The sequence below is a fragment of the Nerophis ophidion genome, linkage group LG02, assembly GCF_033978795.1.
Source record: "Nerophis ophidion isolate RoL-2023_Sa linkage group LG02, RoL_Noph_v1.0, whole genome shotgun sequence".
NCBI lineage: Eukaryota > Metazoa > Chordata > Actinopteri > Syngnathiformes > Syngnathidae > Nerophis > Nerophis ophidion.
The window spans coordinates 56,619,722-56,646,402 of record NC_084612.1 but is presented as its reverse complement, the minus strand read 5'-3'; the positions used below and the strand labels follow the sequence as shown (position 1 = coordinate 56,646,402).

Genomic DNA, 26,681 nt, shown 5'->3' with positions numbered 1-26,681 from the left:
TGCTATGTTGTCTATTACCGTTGTTGCTATGTTGTCTATTACCGTTGTTGCTATGTTGTCTATTACCGTAGTTGCTATGTTGTATATTACCCTTGTTGCTATGTTGTCTATTACCGTTGTTGGTATATTGTCTTTTACCGTTGTTGCTATGTTGTCTATTACCGTTGTTGCTATATTGTCTATTACCGTTGTTGCTATGTTGTCTTTTACCGTTGTTGCTATGTTGTCCATTACCGTTGTTGCTATGTTGTCCATTACCGTTGTTGCTATGTTGTCTATTACCGTTGTTGCTATGTTGTCCATTACCGTTGTTGCTATGTTGTCTATTACCGTTGTTGCTATGTTGTCTATTACCGTTGTTGCTATGTTGTCTATTACCGTTGTTGCTATGTTGTCTATTACCGTTGTTGCTATGTTGTCTATTACCGTTGTTGCTATGTTGTCTATTACCGTTGTTGCTATGTTGTCTATTACCGTTGTTGCTATGTTGTCTATTACCGTTGTTGCTATGTTGTCTATTACCGTTGTTGCTATGTTGTCTATTACCGTTGTTGCTATGTTGTCTATTACCGTTGTTGCTATGTTGTCTATTACCGTTGTTGCTATGTTGTCTATTACCGTTGTTGCTATGTTGTCTATTACCGTTGTTGCTATGTTGTCTATTACCGTTGTTGCTATGTTGTCTATTACCGTTGTTGCTATGTTGTCTATTACCGTTGTTGCTATGTTGTCTATTACCCTTGTTGCTATGTTGTCTATTACCCTTGTTGCTATGTTGTCTATTACCCTTGTTGCTATGTTGTCTATTACCGTTGTTGGTATATTGTCTTTTACCGTTGTTGCTATGTTGTCTATTACCGTTGTTGGTATATTGTCTATTACCGTTGTTGGTATATTGTCTTTTACCGTTGTTGCTATGTTGTCTATTACCGTTGTTGCTATGTTGTCTATTACCGTTGTTGCTATGTTGTCTATTACCGTTGTTGCTATGTTGTCTATTACCGTTGTTGCTATGTTGTCTATTACCGTTGTTGCTATGTTGTCTATTACCGTTGTTGCTATGTTGTCTATTACCGTTGTTGCTATGTTGTCTATTACCGTTGTTGCTATGTTGTCTATTACCGTTGTTGCTATGTTGTCTTTTACCGTTGTTGCTATGTTGTCTTTTACCGTTGTTGCTATGTTGTCTTTTACCGTTGTTGCTATGTTGTCTTTTACCGTTGTTGCTATGTTGTCTATTACCGTTGTTGCTATGTTGTCTATTACCGTTGTTGCTATGTTGTCTATTACCTTTGTTGCTATGTTGTCTATTACCGTTGTTGCTATGTTGTCTATTACCGTTGTTGCTATGTTGTCTATTACCGTTGTTGCTATGTTGTCTATTACCGTTGTTGCTATGTTGTCTATTACCGTTGTTGCTATGTTGTCTATTACCGTTGTTGCTATGTTGTCTATTACCGTTGTTGCTATGTTGTCTATTACCGTTGTTGCTATGTTGTCTATTACCGTTGTTGCTATGTTGTCTATTACGTTGTTGCTATGTTGTCTATTACGTTGTTGCTATGTTGTCTATTACTGTTGTTGGTATATTGTCTATTACCATTGTTGCTGTGTTGTCTTTTACCATTGTTGCTATGTTGTCTATTACTGTTGTTGGTATATTGTCTTTTACCGTTGTTGCTTTGTTGTCTATTACTGTTGTTGGTATATTGTCTATTACCATTGTTGCTATGTTGTCCCTTACCATTGTCGGTATGTTGTCTATTACCATTGTCGCTATGCTGTCTATTACCATTGTTGGTATTCTGTCCCTTACCATTGTTGGTATTCTGTCCCTTACCATTGTTGGTATGTTGTCCCTTACCATTGTTGGTATGTTGTCCCTTACCATTGTCGGTATGCTGTCTATACAATTGTCGCTATGTTGTCCATTTCCATTGTCGTTATGCTGTCTATTACCATTGTCGCTATGCTGTCAATTACCATTGTCGGTATTTTGTCCCTTGCCATTGTTGGTACTGTATGTTGTCCCTTACCATTGTCACTATGTTGTCTATTACCATTGTCGCTATGTTGTCTATTACCATTGTCGCTATGTTGCCTATTACTATTGTTGGTATATTAACTATTACCATTATTGGTATATTGTCTATCACCATTGTTGGTATTTTGTCTATTACCATTGCTGGTATGTTGTCTATTACCATTGGTGCTATTTTAATTTTTCCTATGTTGCTGATACAAATTATTGTTACAGTGTAACAATTATTGTTACCTGTGGTAATGCCACCATGATACAACATTTGTATTATAATCCTTAAAGTAACAGTAGAAATCAATGTAATAATCACCGAATGGAGAACTGGGGTGGGATTCAATAAATTATCTTCTTCTCACTTCCTTTCAGGCAAAACTAGACCATTATGTTTACATACTGTACATTCCTTTTTGCATTATATTAAGTTATATGATTATGTGTTGTCTACCTTGTACTTTTTTATGACATTGCCTGAAATAAATTAATAAATGAAAAGGAAAAAAAATCTTGCAGTGTTTTTACTCAGCTCTTGTCTTGCAGAGTAATCTTTTCTTTTTACAAAATTAATTTCAATACAACAATGCTCACTGAGACTCAACAAACTGGTAGTTTGGAGAGAAAATTGCAACTGAAGAAGCATTGGAACCAAGGTAAATGACATCAAATATTAACTATGTACTTTGTTTGTTACGTGTTGTAAAAGTAGTCATTTGTGTGTTTATTAGCCTCCACCCAAGTGAAGTGAATGCTAACGCTAACAGGCCAACACTAAATCTGTTTGTTGTCACCGTGAGATAAACAAAGACATTTATCACTAATGAATTGTTATTTACAGTTAAAATAGAACATAAATTCATCATTTACTGAGGGGACCACTTTAGAAACGATAAGACAAAAGCCTAGTTGACCTTTACGTAAAATCCGGTACACTTTGTTTTAAACAATCATATTGTTTTGTATGTCATCTACTTACTCTACTGTAAAATAAATATGTCTGTTTATTGACATGGGATCAGTGTAGAAATATACTGTACCACTCCTCCATATGTCAGCCTGATTTGTATAAAGTACCTGCACTGTGAAATGCAGTGGAAACACAAACCACATAGGTGTCCAGGAACCTTTAGTTCAAGGAACTAAAGGTTCCTGTAAAAGTTCCTGAACTTCTGGTGGAAAAAGACCTCTTGTCTCAGTCTATGAACATGTTACCCGGCCATCCTTTGCCTCAAAACTTAAGCCATTTTGTGCCAGGCCAACAAGGTAAAGTTGATTCACTTTTTTTTCTCAACTTTGTAGCAACCTGACTTTTGTTGTAATTTCAAACTGAGTGCAGTACAGGGCTAGTGACAAGATGTGTGCGTGTGTGCGCGCTTCAAAGGAAGACCGTTCAGCTTCAGCTTGTGGTTGTTTTGACTTCATTAATAAATAGAAAATTGATCCATCACCACTTGTTAAGTTTTGTTTGATGTACATATTTGTATAGCACTTCATATCAAGGTCAAAGTGTACTAACTTTTACTACAATATGGACTTTTGTCAAGGCTCAAACTCAATATTCATGTTTACATTGGTTTGGAGACGTTGGCTTCAATATACAAACTTCTATTAGGTTCATAAAAAGAGGTTCGGCTTTGTCTTAATACATTTGAAGAAAAAACTAAATGTTCTATAGTTAATTAAATTAGGGCTGTCATATTAAAAATAATAATCAGCAAGGTAATATCATTAAACTAATAGATGAGAATGGCACATATTTCAAGCCAAAAATAGCTTTAAAACTATTTACTTATGAAAACGTTATTGTTTTTATGTATTTAATAATTATTTACTTATTCGTTTCTCTATTTATTTACTAAATCATGTATTCATTGTTGTATTACAGAATGAGCAGTAACAAATGTGCTAGTAATTGCTATTTTAAAAAAAGAGGTAGGATTAAAGAAGCTCTGCTTCTTTCTACTCCTTTTCAAACATGCTGTAATGAAAAACTGTAATCATGTAAAGTATCATATGGTAATAGTTTTTGCATGTTTGGAATTAACTAACACAATAACCCAAACTTGTGGCATATGTGTGACACAGAAGGCCAAACACAAAAAAAATGCAGTTTTTCTAAATGGCCCTGAGTGGAAGATTAAAGAATACTACAAAATGCCTGCGTTACGACAACATAACAGTACTAACCTGCATTGAAAGGTTAAAATGAAATTTTATATTATATAAAGCATGAGCGCTATGTTGTCATTTTATGGAGTAAAACTGGTCCACCTTCTTGTACAATTACACACTACAGTACTAGCACAACTATAAAAGTTTTTGTTGGATGACAGAACGAAACGTTTCCCCTCTCTAAGTATCCCAATTTAAAATGTGTGTGGGGGAAAAAGATGTTTATGGCTAACAGTAACAGCTTTGCCCTCACTATGGAAACATTTACAGATCAACTTAGAAAGAATTGGCAACAGCAAAAAAAAAACAAAAAAAAAAAGGCAAATAATATCAATAAATTAGCTAATACTATACTTGAGTGGATACCTGAGCACACATCACTCATTTTGTACACTGTTGCCACGGCGACCACGAAACAAATAAGATCCACTGTGACATCTTAGAGATGCTACCTGAGCAGAGCTTATGCACAACGAGGAAAAAAGGCTTGAGTGGAATGATCCACTGTGCATGCAGTCATTCAAAAATATTGATAGGATAATAATGAATATCATACAGGACACTTGACAGGCAATAGCGGAGTAAATATGGCCGCTTGTGTGTGTTTAGTACGTGTGACAAAGCAGACGAAAACATTAGTAAGGGGACAGCCTTCGCCGTTTGGACTTGGAACTCAGCTCAGGGGCGATTTTGGGCTCAGGGGCAGCGGGGTTGCCGGCCCCGCTGACAACATGGAGGGCCAGAAGTGGGAGAGGCTTGAGATTAAGAAGACTGGAGACACAGGCAGGAGAGCTGGGGGTCAGGGGGTCGGTGGAGGTGGAGAAGGAGGAGGAGGAGGAGGGAGGAGGCGGACCAGGAGCCAAGAAGGACATAGGGATGGAGACGGAGGGGGGCACCACACAGGAGGAAGAAGCAGAGGAGGTGGTAGTAGTAGTAGTAGTAGTGGTAGCAGTAGCAGTAGATGTGGAGGAAGGGCACGGGCTGCTCTGTTCAGGGTTCAAGGAGGAGGAGGAGGAGGAGGAGGGAGGAGGTTTAGAGGACTCTACACTGTAGAAAGAGACAAGGAGAGAGGGACAACACAGTCGGGATGGGTCATAGGGCAGGCTGGTGAGCAATGAGAGGGTGGGGGGTGGCCAAGTAGAACTGGGAGTGTAATTGTAGGGGCGACGAGAAGCCAAAAAACAAGGCAATGGGCCAATAAAGAGCTGGGCAGGCAGCTAGCTAACAGCTAAATAGCAGCTAATAAAAAAATCATGTTTCCACCAAGCGGTACATTACATTTCACCATCGGACCTACGATGCTACGTACATTCAAGTTTAAGTACCAATGATTGTCAAACACACACTAAGTGAGTAGATCTCACTCTTACACAGCGCGTCTTGATCCAACCTTTTCCAGCCCAAGATCCTTAGTCTCAGCCAAAAACTAAAGCAAGGTCTACCTCTGCCGCGGTGTCGAGAGCAGCGAGACGTGCGGGCATGTTCAGGGGGTAAAATGCGTGCTTGTTGGTCACTCTCCGGTAGGCCTGGGCGATATATCGGTTTTATCAACATATTCAATATTTTCTTCTCTAGCACTGTTTCTTTTTGACCCACATGAGCTCCCGTAGCTTGCGCCGTCCCCGTACTTCGATAGCGGCTCACATAGCAAATGCTGAAGCTTACTAGAGCGAGACGTGTGTTCCCAAGAAAAGTGGTGTCAGTAGTTTGGTTTTGCGGCAACATGCGTGGAACAAATGACTGCACGGTGCACAACTAACTTGTTCCAGCATCTGAAACCAATGCCCGCAGCTGAGTGTGGGAAATACAACTCATTGTGAGGCGAACAAGACGCAATAACAACAACAAAAGTACGAGCTAAAAATCACCTTACTATGGTGGAATCATTCACACAAGGTATGCATGATGATGAGAAGGAAGCACAATGTAGAGCGATCACTAAAGCAGTCGCTCTGCACACCCCCAAGATGTGTGAATTAAAAAGGCTGCGTTTACTTTATCCTCTTACTGGAAGGAACTATATTTCTCTCATTTATCTGGATACAATGTTTAATACTACATTTTTATTTACAGATTTACAGTCGTGCTCAACATATTTAGCTGAACTGCACCAATTTTGTCAAGAGGAGTGGTCAAAAAATTCAAGCAGAAACTTGTGGATGGCTACCTAAAGCGTCTTATTGCAGTGAAACTTGGCAAGGGACATGTAAGCTAATATTAACATTGCTGTATGTATACTTTAGATTTGGTCACATTTTTAGTAGAACCATAATAAATCCATAAAAGAACCAAACTTCATGACTGTTTTTTTGTGACAAACAAGTATGTGCTCCAACCCCTCAATCACAAAAAAATAAGAGTTGTAGAAATTATTGGAAACTCAAGACAGCCATGACAATATGTTCTTTACAAGTGTATGTAAACTTTTGACCGCGACTGTATGTTATTCAAGACTGAAATTTGCACATTATTGATCTCAATGTTGGAGATTATTTGCTTGCAAAATTCAAGCAGAAATATTGCTATACCATGAAAACTCTTAATTTAATTAGTCGAAAATTATTCAATTAACAGTACAATTTATATCTGGTCTAAAAACAAACAGTATACATATAATAATTTTTCTAACAGTATAATGCAGTGTCATTTCAAACTGCTAGTTTTTGGTTAATAAAATAAAAACTTGTTTTGAATTATCTGTCATTTAACATGAAAAAATCAAAAATATTTTTTTTTGTGAAAAACTGGGGATTTTATTGACACTAATGTGGGTCACTAATGTCGTATTAATGAAAGTGTTCTAATATTTTCACAATTGACTGGCTGGCAACCCCTGCCCTAGAGCTTGTTTGTGCCATGTTTTTTCGTGACATAATAAGAGAATAACCTATCTCATGGACATTATACTATACTGCGTCTGACACTACCCTAACTGCATGAGCTGCGTATACGTAGCCCGACAACTTCACAGGACAGCTTTGTTTTTTTGAAAAAACAACAACAAACGAACCAAAAAAAAAAAAGAAGGCTTCACTACACATTCCAAAAGAAGTAGTCATTCAGACAAACATAGGAGCTGTACATTAGGTAATGTTTTTGTTTCGACTATTAGGCTGACAAATTGTGATGTTGCTGTTAAAATCGGAGTGTAATGTTAGCACTGTGGCTAACATAACTCTTCAGGATGTGCTGTTTTGTGGGCGGTCTTATTTAAGTGCTACAATTTTAACTGCATCTTCTCCCCTACAACCATGTTGTAGTTTTTAACGCTTCCGTATGGAGTCTGATGGATATAAGTTAGAACCACACACTACTTCGTATTAGAAATGGCACAGCACAGGATGCATGTGCATGTAAAACACATTCTGCTCCACAACAACAGGCGAGAGAAAAAGAAGGAACTTATTTACTTCAGTGTCGGACTACAATGGCAGACTCGCGCAAATGATCTTTGGGTGAAACCCCCAAATATGGAGACCTCAAAATTGGGAAAAAGGTCACAAATTGTGCAAATTTCAAACGGCCTGTTTGGAGGAAATGTGAAGCAAGGCGAGATTGTTTTATAAATATCGCCGCAGTGCCTCCATGGTTTGATTTAAAATTTTGGGGAGTTATGCAAATCCTTAATACACAAAAACAGGTAAGTTAAGTTAGCAACATCTAGGCATCCATTGAAAAGTTGCAAACAGGCCCTTTAATCTTATGTGACACATGGTATCGATTATGTTGGACTAGGGCTGGGCGATAGATACGATATATCGCGGGTTTGTCTCCGTGCGATATAGAAAATGACGATATCGTAATATTCGAGTATACGTTCTTACGCAGTTGCTTTTGGCTGCGGGCGTACACTTCAGGCTCTTCTCGCTCTTTCCTGTCTTTCCTTCTCACAGACAAGCAGGTGCACATTCTTACATACGTCACATGCTGTCACGTCATAAGTCACACACGTGTCCGCCCTCAAAGAGCAGGGACGAAGCAGACTGGGCTACGTTAGCTGCTAACGTAGCCGTATGAGACAAAAAAGGTGCGGATCTGGTAACAAATGAAGGAAGATTTAATTCCCAATAAAAACAGCAGGGTGGTGGTTCGGCTTCAAGTGGGAATATGTCGAACAGACAACCGTAATAAGTCGAGCATGCGGTACAAGCGTTGCTATAAAAAGTAGCATTACTACTAATATGTAGCATCATTTGAAAAGTCACTCGCTACAGAATGGAGATAATTTCATAACCGTAGTAATATACCAAATAGTGAAGGACGAACTCTATTTGATTTCCTATTATGCAGCTCATTTTTATTTGACACTTAAAATGTCTCTGACAATCTTGCACTTTATGTTTTGGAAATGACTTCAATGTTTGTGCCATTGCTTCAAGGGAAACATTATCACCAGACCTATGTAAGCGTCAATATACACCTTGATGTTGCAGAAAAAAGACCATATGTTTTTTTAACCGATTTCCGAACTCTAAAAGGGTGAATTTGGCGATTGAAACGCCTTTCAATTGTTCGCTGTCGGAGCAATGACCTTTCACCCGTGACGTCACAACTGGAAGCAATCCGCCATTTTCTCAAACACATTACACACACCAAGTCAAATCAGCTCTGTTATTTTCTGTTGTTTTTTCGACTGTTTTCCATACCTTGGAGGCATTATTCCTCGTCGGTGTGTTGTCAGGGACGGATTCAAGTTGACTTACGTGGAGTGTGCTAATCAGACATATCAATGGTCACGGCATGCTAATCGATGGTAACATGCTATTTAGGCTAGCTGTATGTACATATTGAATCATTATGCCTCATTTGTAGCAATATTAGCATCCAGCCTTTCCCTCCACTCACATTTAGTGCCAAACAAATACATACCATCGACGGATTCAAGTTGCACAAGTGGTCAAAAGATGCAATCGTTGGTTAGAAGGCGATCGGCGAATTCGTCCTTGTTGCCGCTGTCTGTCGTGATATGGCTCAATAGCTACAGTTTCTTCTTCAATTTTGTTTTTGTTATCTGCCTCCACACTCCAACCATCCGTTTCAATACATGCGTAATCTGTTGAATCGCTTAAGCCGCTGAAATCAGAGTCTAAATCTGAGCTAATATCGCTATATCTTTCTGTTCTATCCGCCATGTTTGTTTGTACAGGAAAATGGACGGGTGGATATAGCGATGGTGAAAATCAAGCACATTGAAGCAGTTTTTCGGGATATTGCGTGATGGGTAAAATTTTGGAAAAAACTTTGAAGAAAAAATTAGCCACTGGGAACTGATTTTTATTGGTTTAAACCCTTCTGAAATAGTGATAATGTTCCCCTTCAATAACTTTAATAAATACACTTTTGGTCAATTGACTTAATTGTGATTTCCCTCTCTGCATGAAAGTTTAAAAGTAGCATATATGAATGCAGTATGAAGAAGAATGTTTTAATGTAGACACATAGAATCATCATACTGCTGAGATTATATGCATCAAGTGTTCATTCAAGGCCAAGGCAAAATATTGTAATATATATCGTTTATCGCGATATGGCCTAAAAATATTGCGGGATTAAAAAAAGGCAATATAGCCCAGCCCTACAGTGGACAAGTGCAGCGTTAATGCAGACATAAAAATTTGATAAAATACACAATAGTGCTTTTAGGATGACCTAATAATAACAGGCTTTGTCAAACGGTTAATTAGCAATGAAGCTCAAACACGCAAAGCAACACATTTTCAGAAGGGCTGCCAGGAAGTAATTTCAAACTGTTCAAATTTCAACACCAATGTAAGACTTTGCGAGACCTTTGACACTTATAGCGTGTGTTGTCACTTCATAGTACAACATGGAATTACTCCAACTTCTGTAACACGACTCAAGGGAATCGAGCAAACATCACATCCCTGATGGTAAAAGAGACCGTACTTGGTGGAAACAGGGTTACAATGACACTTAAAGAGGCCGGACGTCAACAAAAGCCTTGTGTACTGACCTGGCGGTGATGAGGTACTGGGCCAAACTGATGCTAGCGGGCGCGCCTGTGATGGTAACCTGCCGGGTGGTCGACCCATCCACTGGATTTGCAATCTTGATCTGCGCGCCCGACATTTGCCTGATCTCGTTAATCTTGGCCCCCTGGCGGCCAATGATGCAGCCGATGAGCTTCAGAGAAAATCAGCGGTGTTAAAAAGAAATCCACGACATATTCCTATAAAATTAAAAAGTCTTTAGCGCGTACATCATTTGAAATGGTCATCTCTTGAGATTCGGGTTGAGCAGAGGCATCAATCCCTACCAAAACAAGAAAATAGCAAATGAACCACCATTTTTACGACACAAGATAAAGTCTCTGTTCCGTCTTGGGGTGCGTACCAGTGAATCCCTGGTTGCCGTGTGCAATGGGGAAGTGGCTCTGCTGCATAGCAAGCTGGTGAAGCTTGGTGAGCTGTGGAGAGATAGCAGCAGAGGAAGACTGTGAGAGTGAGAGAGGAGGCAGGGAGAGAATTTGGAGGAAATGGGAAAACAATGAGAGTGAAAGAGGGGAGAGAACACAAAATTACGTCAGTTCAAAACAACAACAAAAACCTCCCAAGTCTAGGTAAAAACACTTTGAAGAATGTGTTAGTTGTAGTTTGCAGTGTATCCCTTGGGCGTGACAATACACTCAGCTTAAGAGACCAGACAACACAATATTGGGTTCACAAGGATGGGACTTATAATAATAATTACCTTTATAATAATAATTACCTTTAGAAAAACTACAATGATATGACTGGACAAAACACTTGTTTAACTGGGGCACAAAGGAATGCAAGTGCATTTACAAATATTTTTCTCACTTTTTAAGCCCTAGATTTTTAACTGTTGAACTCATTTCTTCTTTAAGACATTGAAGGACTTTTCTCCTCATACAGAACTGCAGTGGCCATCTTTAAAGGATGCAGCAGCTTTCAAGGTCTTTGCCATCTCTTATATCACTGCTGTCAAGTGTATCAGTTGCTACGTTTCCATGCACTTAGTCTGATTTCTCAAATAGTTCATTTATTTTGTATTTTCACACCTATGTGTGAAGTCCCAGTGTCCACGCACACTATCTAGTACGACCATTGGTCATACGCCGTGTGGCTCCCGTACACTTGAGTCGCTTATTTCCTTTTAGCGCAGATAAATTATTTACTTTTCTGGTTGACCTATGATGTCAAACCAGGCATCTGTGGCTCCTTACAAATCAACAGTTTAGCGCTGATGTCCGCTGTAATATTAGCACGGATTAGAAATGTTACGTCTGTAAAGGCTTTGCTAATGTTAAATAGCTGACAGCCTCAAGAAATTATCTTATATTTCGTTACAAACTTGACACTAGTACCAAACAGGTCTCGGACCAGATGTAAGTCCGGAGCAAAATTTTTGCAAACAAATCTTCAGACAAATGGAAACAAAACTTTTGGATGTCTCGGAGTTCATCCATACAGCTTTGTGGATTGATGGAAGGAGTTTTTAAATCCGAAGGAAAAGGCCGTTCTAGACCCCAGATGAAGGTTTCTATTGTTCGGGACTATCTTATAAGTTGTGTGGAAAACGGAGTTATTGTTAATCAGTTTGGAGTGCACAAATGCAGCACTGATAGGTTTGTGTACGCTTTATTAATTTGACTTATAATATACAGTACCCGCTTCAATCTCTTTAATTCCATATTTATTTAGGTCAAGAGTCTGATTTAGGCTGGCATCCTCCATTTTCTTTGCTACCTTTTTAAATAAATCTGTGTTTCTTTTTTTTCTACCCATCGATGCACCTAAATAGGTCATGTTCTTTTAATTTGTGAAACAAATAAACAGTCTCCTCTTCACTACAAACGTTGCTTATTATTTTGAAAAGGTATCTGCTTGCAAGTTAGGCATTTGGGAAGGAATGAAGCGATGCAGATCTACTAAGATCTACACATTTTTCTGTGTATTTAACCATGTGTAGGTGCTATATAAAAGTCTGAAAATAAAATAAAGACGGATACGTCCCCTTTTGAGAGTCAAGTCAGTGACAATTGCTTGTAAAAACTCAGCTTCTGTTTGATACTCAAAAACTGGGCAAGGTTTCTGCATTATGCGAGACAGCTTTTCTCCTAAAGAAAAGAGATTATAAATTTTAATCATGCGAAATCTACTTATACAATGATTGTCACGCCCCTCGTGGATTTTATTAGCAATGAGTCGCAAATACTGCAAACTACAACCACAATGATAAACATTTGTATATTATTACTTCATTTAAAACTGATGATTTATTTGAAAATATTTATTTTTTAGCTCTTTTAAGACAGATGTACCAAGTAAAGTGTCCAGTGATTGTACTAGCTGTGTCTGACTAGAATTACCGCAATGTGATCACAGTATTTAAAGACAGCTCTGATAAAAGTGCATTTAGTGTTCCTGAAGGAGCTTCTAGAGCAGGGGTCTCAAACTCAATTTACTTGGGGGCCACTGGATGCAGAAACTGGGTGAGGCTGGGCCGCAAGAAAAGATTTCGTAAAAAAATCTAACATGCACTTTTTAATTAATTCACCTTCTTTGAATGGTTTTCCCGCCCTAGCAACATACTTGCCAACTCTCGCGATCTTTCCGGGAAACACCAGAATATCAGTGCCCCTCCCGACAATCTCCCGAGGCAATCATCCTCCCGGTTTTCACCCAGACAACAATATTAAGGGAGTGCCGTGATGGCACTGCCTTTAGCGTCCTCTACAACCTGCCGTCTCTCCCGCTTTTCCACCATACAAACGGTGTTCCGGCCCAATCACATATTGTATGAGGCTTCTGCAGACCCACGGAAGTGACTGTAAGACATACTAGTTCAAGAGCCATGCAAGTCACACTGAGGGTGGCTGTATAAACAACTTTGACTGTTACAAATATGGGCCACACTGTGAACCCACACCAAACAGGAATGACAAACACACTTTGGGAGAACATCCACACCGTAACACAACAGAACAAATACCCAGAATCCAATGCAGCCTTAACTCTTCCAGGCTACAATGGGGGGGGGGGTATTTTAGCCCGGAAAAATTAGGGCTGCATGGGATTCTGGGTATTTTTTCTGTTGTGTTTATGTTGTGTCATTCTTGTTTGGTGTGGGTTCACAGTGTGGCGCATATTTGTAACAGTGTTGAAGTTGTTTATACGGCCACCCTCAGGGTGACCTGTGTGGCTGTTGATCAACTGTGTCTTGCAGTCGCTTACTGCGTCTACAGAAGCCAAATACAACATGTGGCTGGGCTGGCACGCTGTTTGTACAGGTTGTAGAGGACGCTAAATGTAGTAACTCCACGGTGACACCTTAATATTGTTGTTTGGGTGAAATTCAGGAGAACGATTATCCTGGAGGGGCACTGAAAATTGGGAGTCTCCCCGAAAAATCGAGGGTATACAAGTATGACGCTGTAAAGCGCCATTCAGATAAAACTCGCGGGCCGCACCAACATTAAATTTTCACATCAAGGTGCGGGCCGCAAAATAACGTCTCACGGGCCGCAATTGGCCTGCGGGCCGCGTGTTTGAGAACCCTGTTCTAGAGGTAGTAAAGGGAAAGGTTAATTGTCCCAAGTGGGCATAGAAAATAGCAAGTAAAAGTAAAAAAAGGTTGTGCAGAAAAAGTAAGCAGCATAAGATGGTTGTTGGGGGACCCGTGGAGAGTCTGGACAAATACTAACAGCATTTCTAAAAAGCTGGCTATTAATTTGTGGTTGCAAATTCCTGCAGATGTAATTTAATAGCTCACGCTGCATGAATCAACAGAGAACTCTCATTGTCAGCCAATGTAAAACAGGGCTACAAACAGGTTTAACTGGCACACAGTATGCCTTGCTTGAGTAAGAAAATGGCAGCCAGTAGATGACAAACGGAAAAAGAACAATTTTCCCATTGAAAAGTATATTTCTGTCTAAGACTGCAAAATATGGTAGCTTGGGAAACTACATCAGAATTAACAGGGTGCTATCAGCAGGGGGGTCCAGTAGAGGCGCAAACTTCACTTACATCTGGCTGTGGAATGGCGTGCTGTCCTTGCACTGTGTACGCCTGAAACAAATGAGAACAAAAAACTTTCACAGGCCTTGCATCGGGCGATTCAACGACTTTAGGACAAAAGCTAACAATATTAGGGATCACAAAAATGCATGTCTTGTCCAAAGTCTCCACATTTCTTGTCAGTAAAGCAATTTTTGGGTGAAATCATGCAAAGCAAGAAAACAGCAGCAGTTAAAACAAACAAAACACAATTGAGAAAAAGACACAGTAATAGCTGAAGGGGAATCATTTAGAGAAAAAAGGGTCAAACTCCTAAGAAACTTTCAAACGATTAAAAACAGTAAACAAAAGGTCTTTAACATTTTAGTACTTCCCTACATGGTGAAGATAGCAATAGTTTATGTTGTTATGTTTCTTAAAAGGTAATAAGTGATTGGAGAAAAAATAATAGAGAATTATGCGTACCTGTCCCCCTGCAAAGATGACAGGGGATCCTGAAGGTTTGGGTCGGTAAGGAATGGTGACTCCTTTAGGGGGAGACTGCACAGAGAAGACACAAGGTGTGAAGTGTTATAACACAAACTGAAAAAGGTACCTCCATTATTCAATTTGTAGAGTTTAGCCCTGCGTTAATATGCTGTCTTACTTATTGTACATCCAAGCATTACGCGTAACAAATTAGTTAATATGTTCGCCTACTATATGTCCAAAATAAGAATCCCACACGTTGGTGACTTAATCTGTGCTTTGGCTTTTCCGCAAGAGTGCAAAAAAATTAACCATTGGGCCAAATAAAAATGCATGAGCAATTTGAGGAAATAGGTGAGAAGAAACATTGAGTTCAAGAAAAAACTGGTAGCAAAGTATGAAGGTGACGTGCAAGTGGCTCTCGTGGAATTATAAAGTATTTAATCATTGATAAAGTGTTATAATACATGTGCAATGAAGTGCACATTGTCTTTAACATCAGTACACATTAACAAGGAGGATACTATATCATGTTTTTTTAGTCACTTCGGCGCTTTTTTTTGCGCGCACGCAGTTGAGCCCAGCTCCATCTACACAAACGGAACCAACACACCTAAGTTAACTTCAAAATCTGTAGTTGAATAAGGATTAGAAACATGATGATGCTGCACATTTCTAATGAAACAAAGAAAAAGTCTTGCTTGTCATAGTTGTTCCATCAGCTGCAGATCCGACAGCAATCATACCTAAAACAGCTGTTTGTCAATGTCGCGAGCGGGAGTGCCACAAAGCTCATTTGAATGCCTTTTTTAATCAATGCCGAGTGAAAATATTTACGTTCAAACATACAGTATGTCCTTAAAGTGTTTAAAGCTAGCTAAGCGTGTTGTCGAGCTTTGGAAATCACAGCGCACAACCATGTCGTCATCGAAGGAGTCTCTTGTTTGAGCAACGGACATCCATCCATTCATTTTCTACCGCTTGTCCCTTTTTGGGGTGGCGGGGGGTGCTGGAGCCTATCTCAGCTGCATTTGGGTGAAAGGCAGGGTGCACCCTGGATAAGTCGCCAACTCATTCCATGGCCAACACAGATAGACAAAATTCCCACTCACATTCACACAATAGGGACCATTTAGTGTTGCCAATCAACCTATCTCCAGGTGCATGTGTTTGGAAGTGGGAGGAAGCCAGAGTACCCTGCGGGAACCCACGCAGTCACAGGGAGAACGTGCAACCTCCACACAGAAAGATCCCGAGCCCGGGATTGAACTCAGGACTACTCAGGACCTTCGTATTGTGAGAAACATGCACTAACACCTGTTCCACCGTGCTGGACATGTTCTTCGTAAAGATTCCTGCTACTTCATTTTATACACTGCGACATTTTTACAAAGTCTTTTTGTTTTGACAATACCACAATTATACCGTACCGCGGCCTTAATACTGTGACGACATCGTACGTGAGATTTTGATATCTTTAAATTCCTCTTTTATATGCAAGTAAATAGAGGCCTCATCCTTTCTGCAGTTGAGTTGTTAAAACAATCCTCGCCACTGAGTAAGAAAACAGTAAATATTGGAAGCTACATCCTAAAAATGGTTTCTTCACTTACCTCAAGCATGACCACACAGATCTGCTTCACGCACTCGATTATAGACTGGGCCGTGCCAGCTATAGTGATGGCACGTTCTGTGGAGTTGGGGAGCATGTCTCCTGCCACTTGAACCTGAGCACCGGTCGACTGCAACACAAGAACCAAAAGGAAGTGAGATATGAACCAGGGAGTAGAGAGACTGATGTGCACATTCAGCATTCTCATGGGTTGACCTCTCTGATCTCCTTGATCTTGCAGCCACCTTTGCCAATGAGGGAGCCACACTGGCTGGCAGGCACCACGATGCGCAGAGTCACCGGGGGCTTCCCGGCGGCTGTACTGTTCGTCATTGAGCTGCTGATGTCCTGGAAAGATGCAGAAAACGCCCTTTGGTTACATTCCTCGAAATTCAAGGGACATTCTTCCGCTTTGGACCTACCTCTTCCAGTTTCTCGATGATCATGGAAAATGCTCTAAAGATGGCTGTGGTTGGCCCTGCCAAAGTAATAATCCTCTCGGGACAGTTGCCTTCAGAGATGTTAATGCGCGCCCCACTCTACATAGAAAGACACAATCGAGGGAGTCAAACATTGGTTACCAAAAGCTGTAGTATGGCGGAGTAAAAAGCAGTAATTAAAGGTGGTCACCTCTTCTCTCATCTTCTTCACAGATTCACCTTTCTATAAGCAGGACATATATAAAAGACAAAGCATTTAGTCCCAGGAAAAACAACTCTCAAATGTTTCATGTTTTCGAAAGCCTTACTTTTCCAATAATGCTCCCGACTTCCTGAAAGAAGCAAGAAACAGTGCATTAGGTTTCATCGCATCACCTAAAAAGTATCTTTACGCTTGTATAAGGTTCAAATTTTAAGTTTTATCATGGTGAAAGTTAGGTCCAAGAACACACACGCATGTATTTTTTATAATTGTAGTAAATATATGAATAAATATATATATGTATGGGAATCACTATGTATTTTTAACAGAAAAAATGAAACTACTTTAAGCACCTTACAGATGTTTCTATTTCAATCCACCCAACCCAACCAAGCGCCACATATATTGCAGTTCTGTGGGAAACACTGACAATCAACTTAATTTGGCACAAACCCACTCATTTGATGAAACTGATAAAAAGCGCGAATGCTCTTAAAGCCTGTAAACACGCATGCACATGGCGAATTATTGACACTGGAAAACTTAGACTTAATACTCATTTAACATTTAGTTATTGACCTATGGAATATCAGCCCAAGCCTGAAATCCAGAGTGACAGAAATGTTTATAAGGTTACATCCCTAGGAGACAAAAAGAGGCCAATTTAATCGAAATAATGAAAGTAGCTACTTAAAATTGTGGTTTTGTCTTTTTCAGGCATGCTAATGCACTTGATCTCCTGAGTTTTGTGTGCCAGAAGTTCGCTGTTCTGCCATTTTTGATTAAGGCTTAGTATTGGGTTTTTGCCGGTTTCAACAAATATAATTAAATACATCTTAAAACAAACATAATGCCCATGTTCTACTACAGATCGTTATTATACACAAAAACATACTATTGTCCATATGGACAAAATTGTAAGCATTTGACAATGATGTCGAATAGTTGAAAGGTTTTAAATGTGGCCAAATGAAGCACGGACATAATCTATAATATAATAATAATAATGTGAATAAAATTCTTTCAAACGCATTTTTCATTACTTTAGTATTTTATTTTAATTGTATTTGGTAGGTCAGTAACTTAAGTATCGTAAATACGTTTGCAAACATAAAAATAAAATGGGCCATAATCAATTGTATTTACAATCTGCAAGGTATATGTGAAAATACCGTCTAAACATCACAAAATGCCACAGTTTCAGTCAGCCATTTTAAATATTCCGCTACGAATGTCTTCGGCAATTTCCGTAAATTTGGGGTGGGATGATGTCACGATGGGAACGCTTCTGCACTCTTACCATTTCAGCATATCAGTCATACTGGAAATATGAAAAACATTGAAAGATGTGCTGTTTATCATTCACAATCCATATGTAAGACATGAACACAATTGTTTTTCTTTTTTATTGCATTCTAAATTGTAAATAATTAAAAAGTCTGCAAACAATTGAGTTAATAGGGGCTCTCTATTTCACCCATAGTACTCTCTAATTAACCATCCAAAAACTGTCGAACTCTATTTACACAATGGGACCTGAATATTAGCCAAATATTAGCGATAATTGTTATCAAAAGCGTTAATGCAGACAAACTATATTTAGCACCAAATTGATAACGAAGAGATACAGTAACTATCTTATGCTGTAGACTTGAGTTGTCCTATTGCTGCTGCATTGGGCCTAGTCAAAAGTAATTATAAATTATAAATCATGCCTCTCATTTGGATATTAGGAGCTTCTGAAACTTGTACCTCATCTTCCATTCAGGCTAAAAAGCTTAAGGTTCTGGATCATAATTTTTTCGAAGTAATTGGTGTTGTCTCTCACTAAGTCTGCATGATTAGCATTGTTGGTGATGGGGAAGAGATTGGTAGTTCCCTCCTCTACTTCACAGATCACGTTACTGGCTTGCTCATTATCTCCCAAATTGGGAATCTCAGTAGATATTTATACTATTTTGAGCATATCCATTTACTCGCAAACTTTGAAATTCCTTTGGTGTTATAAATCTGACATATAACAATAGCTTCAACATAGAGGGAACCTGTATTTAACTTTTACTGATATTTTAAAGTGCAGTTTTTTCTCCATTTAGAAAAAATGTACAAAAGTTAGTGTCTTTTTTTGGTGCCAATGCCATCACGGCAAGCTTGTTCATCCGTGCTCATGGGCTCATGTTGCTCATTCAGCTTGAAGATAAAATAATCCCACACATGGACATTTGGCTTTTTAATCATCCATTTTTCCTCCTAAACTTGTGTGACTTAGCAGTTCTCCTCAGCAGTGAGTCACAACAAGCAAACGAATGCCCCTGTGTTCTGTATGTCTAAGATAGCGGCCCGTCATACCAAAACAGAGATTGTGGATGATTGACAAGAGGCTTTACTCTGTTAATTTAATTATACTGTCAAATAACAACAGACAGAGTGAAACCTCTTGTATCCGGTTTGAAAGTCAGAGATGAATAAAAGAAACACACACTGACATGCAATTTATTGATGCCAGCAAAGCTATCAACTTCATTTTCGTTTATCAATCCAGGCATACAATTGTATGACATTTAATGCCTCTGGATATTGCTTAATGCATTGTAATGCCATTTAAGACCTTAATATTAGCAAAATACATTTAAGGCTTTTAAACACCCCTTGTAAACCTCGAAAAAGAACTGTCTAGAACTTTCCACAATGGCATTGAAGACATTGTTGCCAATGTCATCCAAATGTGTTAAAAATGTTTGGTCTGCATCTCAATTCTTACTGCAAAACTCAGCAAAGAAACGACAGGAGACATAAAGCAAAAGCGGCCCTCAGTGGCGAGCACTAGCAGTGCCATATGTTGTTATAGGATATCATCGCCACATCAGTATCATTAGTCATATCACATCCTGTCAGTCCCCTTGGTTCCCCATCCTGAGTCCTTGGAGATATATATATATATATATATATATATATATATATATATATATATATATATATATATATATATATATATATATATAAATAAAATAAACTATGGCAAACTGTGCTGTCACATGACCTCACCTTGCCATGCATGAGCAGCCTAATGGTAAGGGTGACATTGAGCCCGCCTTCAATTACACCGGAGTCCATAGCTGCAACTGGCGTCTGAAGAGGTTTTGTGTCAAATGAGGGTCGTCTTTGGTCACAGAGATGATCTGGAAGGGTAAAGGGTGAGAAAATATTAGAATATTGTGTATTTTTACGCATTGCAATCAGAAAGGACGCGAAGCACACATTTTTTTATTTTACAGCGTTTTGTTTACCGTATTTTCCAGGCTATAAGGTTTAGCTTACCCACCTCTGCTTTTGAAGCGTCAGCAGAGGTGAAAATGGTCTTAAATTGAAGATTAAAAGAAATGCTGTCATTCCGCAAGTTCATAGCCAATTTTAATAAATATTTTGATTTAGGACATCCCATGTACAAATAAATAAAGGGCATTCTTACTCAACAGCCATACGTCTCACACAAAGGATGGCCCTATAAACAACGCCAACACTGTCATAAACATATGCCATATAGTGAGACCATACTAATACCCAGATTTCCCTGCTGTGCCAACTCTTTCAGGAGGCTACACTATTTGGTACAGGGTGTAACTATAAGTGTGACCAGTAGATGGCAGTCAAACATTAGAGATAAGTCTGATGTAAACAATACCAACATTTTTAAATGTTCCATTGAAAATATAGATCATTACACTCAAAAATCTATAAAAAAGTTTTAGTAGTAAATATTTTAGTGCCATTTCTAATATAAAGTAGTGTAAAGTTATTACAGTATATCTGTCAATAAACTCGCCATGAAACCGCTAAAACATACCAGTGTAGTGAGTTAACGTTATTCACCCGAGGAACTTTAGTCATTAGAGTTCCAAATGCACATTTTTTCTCGGGACACATTTCCGATGTGGTTTTTTCCGAAATGCCGCTCCGTTATTGATTGAAGTAAAGTCTGAATGTCATTAAAAGAGTTAGCTCCATATTTTGACACTTCTTCCACTCCCGTCCTTGCACACTACACTGCTGCAACAAAGAAGACGGGGAGAAGACGCTGTCGAAAGTGAGCCACGTAAACAAGACAGCCCACAAAAGGGCGCATCCGGGGGGGCGTCTTGAAAAGTATCTGTAAAAGATAATCTATGCAACATTTTGACCAAACAACCATCATTACATGTTATGTAGACCACAAGAATGTATTTTACATTTTGAAAAATATATATATATGACCCCTTTATGCGCCCTATAATCCTGTGTGCCTTATAAAGAATAGACCATTAATCGGCAGTGCGCCTTATAATCTGGTGCGCCCCTTAGTCTAGAAAATACGGTATATCTGCCGGGTCAAATTATTAATTATGAATGAATAGGGACGGCGTGGCACAGTGGGAGAGTGGCCGTGCGCAACCCGAGGGTCCCTGGTTCAAATCCCACCTAGTACTAACCTCGTCACGTCCGTTGTGTCCTGAGCAAGACACTTCACCCTTGCTCCTGATGAGTGCTGGTTGGCGCCTTGCATGGCAGCTCCCTCCATCAGTGTGTGAATGTGTGTGTGAATGGGTAAATGTGGAAGTAGTGTCAAAGCGCTTTGAGTACCTTGAAGGTAGAAAAGCGCTATACAAGTACAACCCATTTAATTATTATCGGTCGACTTCAAACTAATGCACTTTCCGGTACAGTTTCTTAAATTTCAATTTGCCGAAAATTTTATTGATTACAAATAATGCATTTGTTTTCTTTTGTGTTATTTTTTTCAATGAATTAAGAAATGTTTATGAAAACATTTTTCCAAAACACAATATAGAATGTGAGACATAACAGGATAATAACGTATTATTTTCGGGTCTCCCTATGTCTAGCATTAAAAGATTACAGTTGGTACAAAATGCGGCTGCTAGACTTTTGACAAGAACCAGAAAATTTTATCATATTATGCCTATACTGTATATACCTGTATATATGTACATATATATACCTATATACATATTACGCCTAAACTGGCTCACCTGCAATGGCTTCCTGTGCACTTAAGATGCAACTTTAAAGTTTTACTACTTATGTATAAAATACTACACAGACTAGCTCGATCCTATCTTGCTGATTGTATTGTGCAATATGGCCCAGCAAGAAATGTGCATTCAAAGAACTCTGGCTTATTAGCGATTCCCAAAACCCCCCCCCAAAAAGTCTGCGTGCTATACTGCGTTTTCTATTGGGGCTCCAGTACTCTGGAATGCCCTCCCGGTAACAGTTAGAGATGCTACCTCGGTAGAAGCATGTAAGTCCCATCTTAAAACTCATTTGTATACTCTTGCCTTTAAATAGACCCCACTTTTAGACCAGTTGATCTGCCGTTTCTTTTCTGCTCTGCCCCCCTCTCCCTCGTGGAGGGGGAGGGGGGCACAGGGTTGGTGGCCACGGATGAAGCGCTGGCTGTCCAAAGTTGGGACCCGGGGTGGATTGCTCGCCTGTGCATCGGTTGGGGACGTCTCTGCGCTGCTGACCTGTCTTCGCTCGGGATGCTCTCCTGCTGGCCCCACTATGGACTGGACTCTCACTATTAAGTTAGATCCACTATGGACTGAACTGTCACTATTATGTTGGATCCAAAATGGACTGGACTCTCACAATATAAACTAGATCCCCTCATAGTCCATTACACCGGTCACCCTAGGGGGGTCCCCACACCTGCGGTCCCCTCCAATGTTTCTCATTGTCCCATTGGGTTGAGTTTTTCCTTGCCCTGATGTTGGATCTGATGGATGTCGTTGTGGCTTGTGCAACCCTTTGAGACACTCGTGATTTAGGGCTATATAAATAAACATTGATTGGTTGATTAGGAACTCAAAGTAAAGTCGCTGCTCCTCCACATCGTGAGGAGCCAGATGAGGTGGTTCGGGCATCTGGTCAGTATGCCACCTGAACGCCTCCCTGGGGAGGTGTTAGGGCACGTCCAACCGGTAGGAGAACACAGGGAATACCCAGGACACGTTGGGAAGACTATGTCTCCCGGCTGGCCAGGGAATGCCTTGGGGTCCCCCGGGAAGAGCTAGACAAAAGGGGCTGGGGAGAAGTCTGGGCTTCCCTGCTTCGGCTGCTGCCCCCGTGACCCTACCTCTGATAAGCGGAAGAAGATGGATGGATGGTTGATTGATTTATCATTTGCTTTAAAAACGCTTACAAAAAAGTGGGAGTCCATTTTTATGACTTGATGGGGGTGACTGGGACCCAAATTTGAAGATTCCAAGCGCCAACACTGATATGGCGAGAAAAACATTAGTTTTCGGCCACAGAAGTCTCAAGATAATGTTAATCTATTACTCCAAGGTTAGGGAGCATAGGCCAAAGTGAAAATCAACCCCTGCAAATGCATCACTACAACCCACAAAGTTTCCATGTTTAGCCTAAAAGGGACTTAAGGGTTTGCATGCATTTTATTTGGCAACTAAAGCGGTTTTCCCGGTTTGGGAAAAAAATGCACACATGTCCACACTGCTTCCTCGTCATCATTAGCAACGTGCCAAGTTTAGCCTCACGTCTGCGTTCAACCTTCAATAGTGCGTTACAAAAATAGTTAGTTAGTTAACCAAGTTTCTAGATGTGTCCAACACACATGGTCAACTTGGCTTGGTTCGCTTTTCGGCGTTTGAAACAGAATAATTTAATCTGGTTAGCATTTTGTGAACGGAAATGAAGCATGCGCGCGCTAGTTGGCAATGCTAACACTTAGCTTATACGTAATAAAATGACTTTAAAGCCGAAAACGAGTGTTTTGCAATACGCCCTCTCGGTTAAGAGTATTGGTGAAATAAATATGTTATAAAGACGTGCGAACAGTGAAGTTACCGGTGGACGGCTAGGATAATAATAGTTCATTTTACACTGCGCTCTCGCTACTACGCAAGGCCTTTTAGCACGCTGTTAGCTGGCGGCTAACATTGCGCGATGTCTTTTTCCGCCACTTCTGAGCTCAACAAAAAACACCAACCTTGCCGGGCGGACTTACCCGGTTCGTCCGCTGGATGGTGACCGGGGGGAGGGTTGGGGTTGTAAGGGTAGACGGGGAGAGGTTCGGGAGGGTTATAAACCCGGGGGAAGAGTGTAGAAAGGACTCGGGGAAGAGGGAAGAGTGATTCGAGATGGAGCCTCACTCCTTCGCACAAAGACAACAACATTGTGACCTCTCAACTTCCCCCTTTCACCTAAGCCGAGCCTACTTCCTCACTTCAACCCGCCCCACGCTAGTAAAAAAAAACAATTCTAACAATTGTGAAGAAAGTCAATTAGAACAATATCACAACAATATCGATTTATAGTTGTGATAGTTTCATGGTACACTGGTGAAAATCTGTTTTATGTCCTTTACTACTCGGACAACGAATCACCAGATAAATGTGTAATTTGTGTAATATGTTGATTGTTAAGATTGTGTTGTCATCCACCACTACACAATATTCCAATAACTACAAGTGGACAGAAAATACTTAGCAATTTATATTTCCATTTTAATGAACGCGAAACAGCAGTGGAGATATGACTTTTTCTACTGTCACATTGGCTCTTGAACGCAACACAGAGTTAAAACAGTATAAACTGCTAGTCCTGGTACCAAGATGTATTTCGATTTTTCAAAATAAAGGACAAAATAAAAATGTCATTATTGGCTTTATTTAAACCAGAGGGTTCTTAACCTTGTTGGAGGTTCTGAACCCCACTAGTTTCATACGTGCATTCACCAAACCCTTCTTTTGTAAAACATTTTTTTTTTTCAAATTCAAGATAAAGTTATATGTTTTTTTTCCCTGGTGTACAAAATGAACCGTGCATGAACTAACAACAAATTACACACCCGCAAATCAGTGTGACTTCTGCAGTTGCCGCCGATATGGAAAAGTTTTTATATTCACGATGAGTCAATACTTGCCAAACCTCCCGATTTTTTCGGGAGAATCCCGAATTACAATACCCCTCCCGAAAATCTCCCGGAGCAACCATTCTCCTTTAGCATCCTCTACAACCGGTCGTCACGTCCGATTTTCCTCCATACAAACGGCGTGTCGGCGCATTCACATAATTTATGTGGCTTTTACAAACACATAAGTGAATGCAAGCATACTTGGTCAACAGCCATACAGGTCACACTGAGGGTGGCCGTATAAACAACTTTAACACTATTACAAATACGCACCACACTGTGAACCCACACCAAACAAGAATGACAAACACATTTCGGGAGAACATCCTCACCGTAACACAGCAGAACAAATACCCAGAACCCTTTGCAGCACTAACTCTTCTAGGATCTACAATATACACCCCCTCTACCACCAAACCCAGCGCACCTCAATCCCTCCCCTCCCCCCCATCTCCCGAATTCGGAGGTCTCAAGGTTGGCAAGTATGGATGAGTCGGGTGTGTCTTGACTGGCTCCGCCGAACCCCTAGGGTTTGATCGAACCCAGGTTAAGAACCACTGATTTAAACAGAAAACCGAATTATACATTAAACATTTGTTTCTTATTGCAATCAAAGAACAATTTTGGCATTAAGATAATGAATATTCTAAGAAAGCAAACTGTTTAAAAAGGCTCCCAATTTGGCTGCTGGTTTAGATTGATTGATTGAAACTTTTATTAGTAGATTGCACAGTTCAGTACATATTCCGTACAATTGACCACTAAATGGTAACGCCCGAAATAAGTTTTTCAACTTGTTTAAGTCGGGGTCCATGTTAATCAATTCAAGGTACAAAATATATACTATCTGCATAATACAGTCATCACACAGGTTAATCATCATAGTATATACATTGAATTATTTACATTATTTACAATCCGGGGGGTGGGGTGAGGAGCTTTGGTTGATATCAGTACTTCAGTCATCAATATTGCATCAACAGAGAAATGGACATTGAAACAGTGTAGGTGTGACTTAGTAGGATATGTACAGCCAGCAGAGAACATAGTGAGTTCAAATAGCATAAGAGCGAGTATATACATTATAAGTACATTTGATTATTTATATTACGTTATTTATAATCCGGGGAGATGGGATGTGAATGGAGGAGGGTATTAGTAAAGGGTTGAAGTTGCCTGGAGGTGTTGTTTTAGAGCGGTTTTGAAGGACTATAGAGATGCACTTACTTTTACACCTGTTGGGAGTGCATTCCACATTGATGTGGCATAGAAAGAGAATGAGTTAAGACCTTTGTTAGATCGGAATCTGGGTTTAACGTGGTTTGTGGAGCTTGTGGTATATGCAGTAACATATAAAATCAGTTTGTAATATTTTGTCGAAATTATGAGACAAAATGGTTGCATTATAAATGTACTTCTTCATTTACTGTTAATATCTGGTTAATATGTGTTTTAACATGTTCTATCTACATTACTTCCATCCATTGTCTACCGCTTGTCCCTTTTCTGTTAAAATGCACTGATTCTTCTGTGGTTTGGATACTTAACACATGTTTTGGGTGATACTAAAAAATAGGGAACTGATCTAATACCATGTTGTTACAGGGTCGTACATTACATAACCTTTTGGGTTTGTTAAAAAATATCGATGTAATCATTGTAACATTGATGACACAACTTTTGTACTTGGTATCGTTACAATCGATAGATCCATTATTTGTTTACATTCAGGAACGCTACCTTGCAGTTGGCGGTTAGCTATTGTATTCCTATGGTGTGTCTATTCCCACCCTGCAGTGATGATACTTGTAA

At 39.7% G+C, this 26,681-nt stretch overlaps 1 protein-coding gene across 3 annotated transcripts in view; it reads right to left on the bottom strand.

Annotated features, from left to right (window-relative positions):
* LOC133542825 (poly(rC)-binding protein 2-like) overlaps positions 1-24,158 on the bottom strand; it is a 29,436-nt gene extending 5,278 nt beyond the window's left edge. The window contains exons 1-12 of one of the 3 annotated variants that reach the window (XM_061887026.1): positions 23,943-24,158; positions 19,979-20,112; positions 17,040-17,063; positions 16,922-16,954; positions 16,714-16,830; positions 16,508-16,639; positions 16,293-16,421; positions 14,677-14,751; positions 14,221-14,262; positions 10,562-10,634; positions 10,428-10,480; positions 10,182-10,351 (exon numbers count right to left, since the gene is read on the bottom strand). In XM_061887026.1, the coding sequence (XP_061743010.1) occupies positions 10,182-10,351; positions 10,428-10,480; positions 10,562-10,634; positions 14,221-14,262; positions 14,677-14,751; positions 16,293-16,421; positions 16,508-16,639; positions 16,714-16,830; positions 16,922-16,954; positions 17,040-17,063; positions 19,979-20,112; positions 23,943-24,129 (1,169 nt within the window). In that variant the 5' untranslated portion in view covers positions 24,130-24,158. Of the gene's footprint in view, positions 1-10,181; positions 10,352-10,427; positions 10,481-10,561; positions 10,662-14,220; positions 14,263-14,676; positions 14,752-16,292; positions 16,422-16,507; positions 16,640-16,713; positions 16,831-16,921; positions 16,955-17,039; positions 17,064-19,978; positions 20,113-23,942 lie in introns of all 3 variants that reach the window. The other 2 variants (XM_061887020.1, XM_061887032.1) reach the window with 2 other exon arrangements.
* Positions 24,159-26,681: the final 2,523 nt, after the last annotated feature.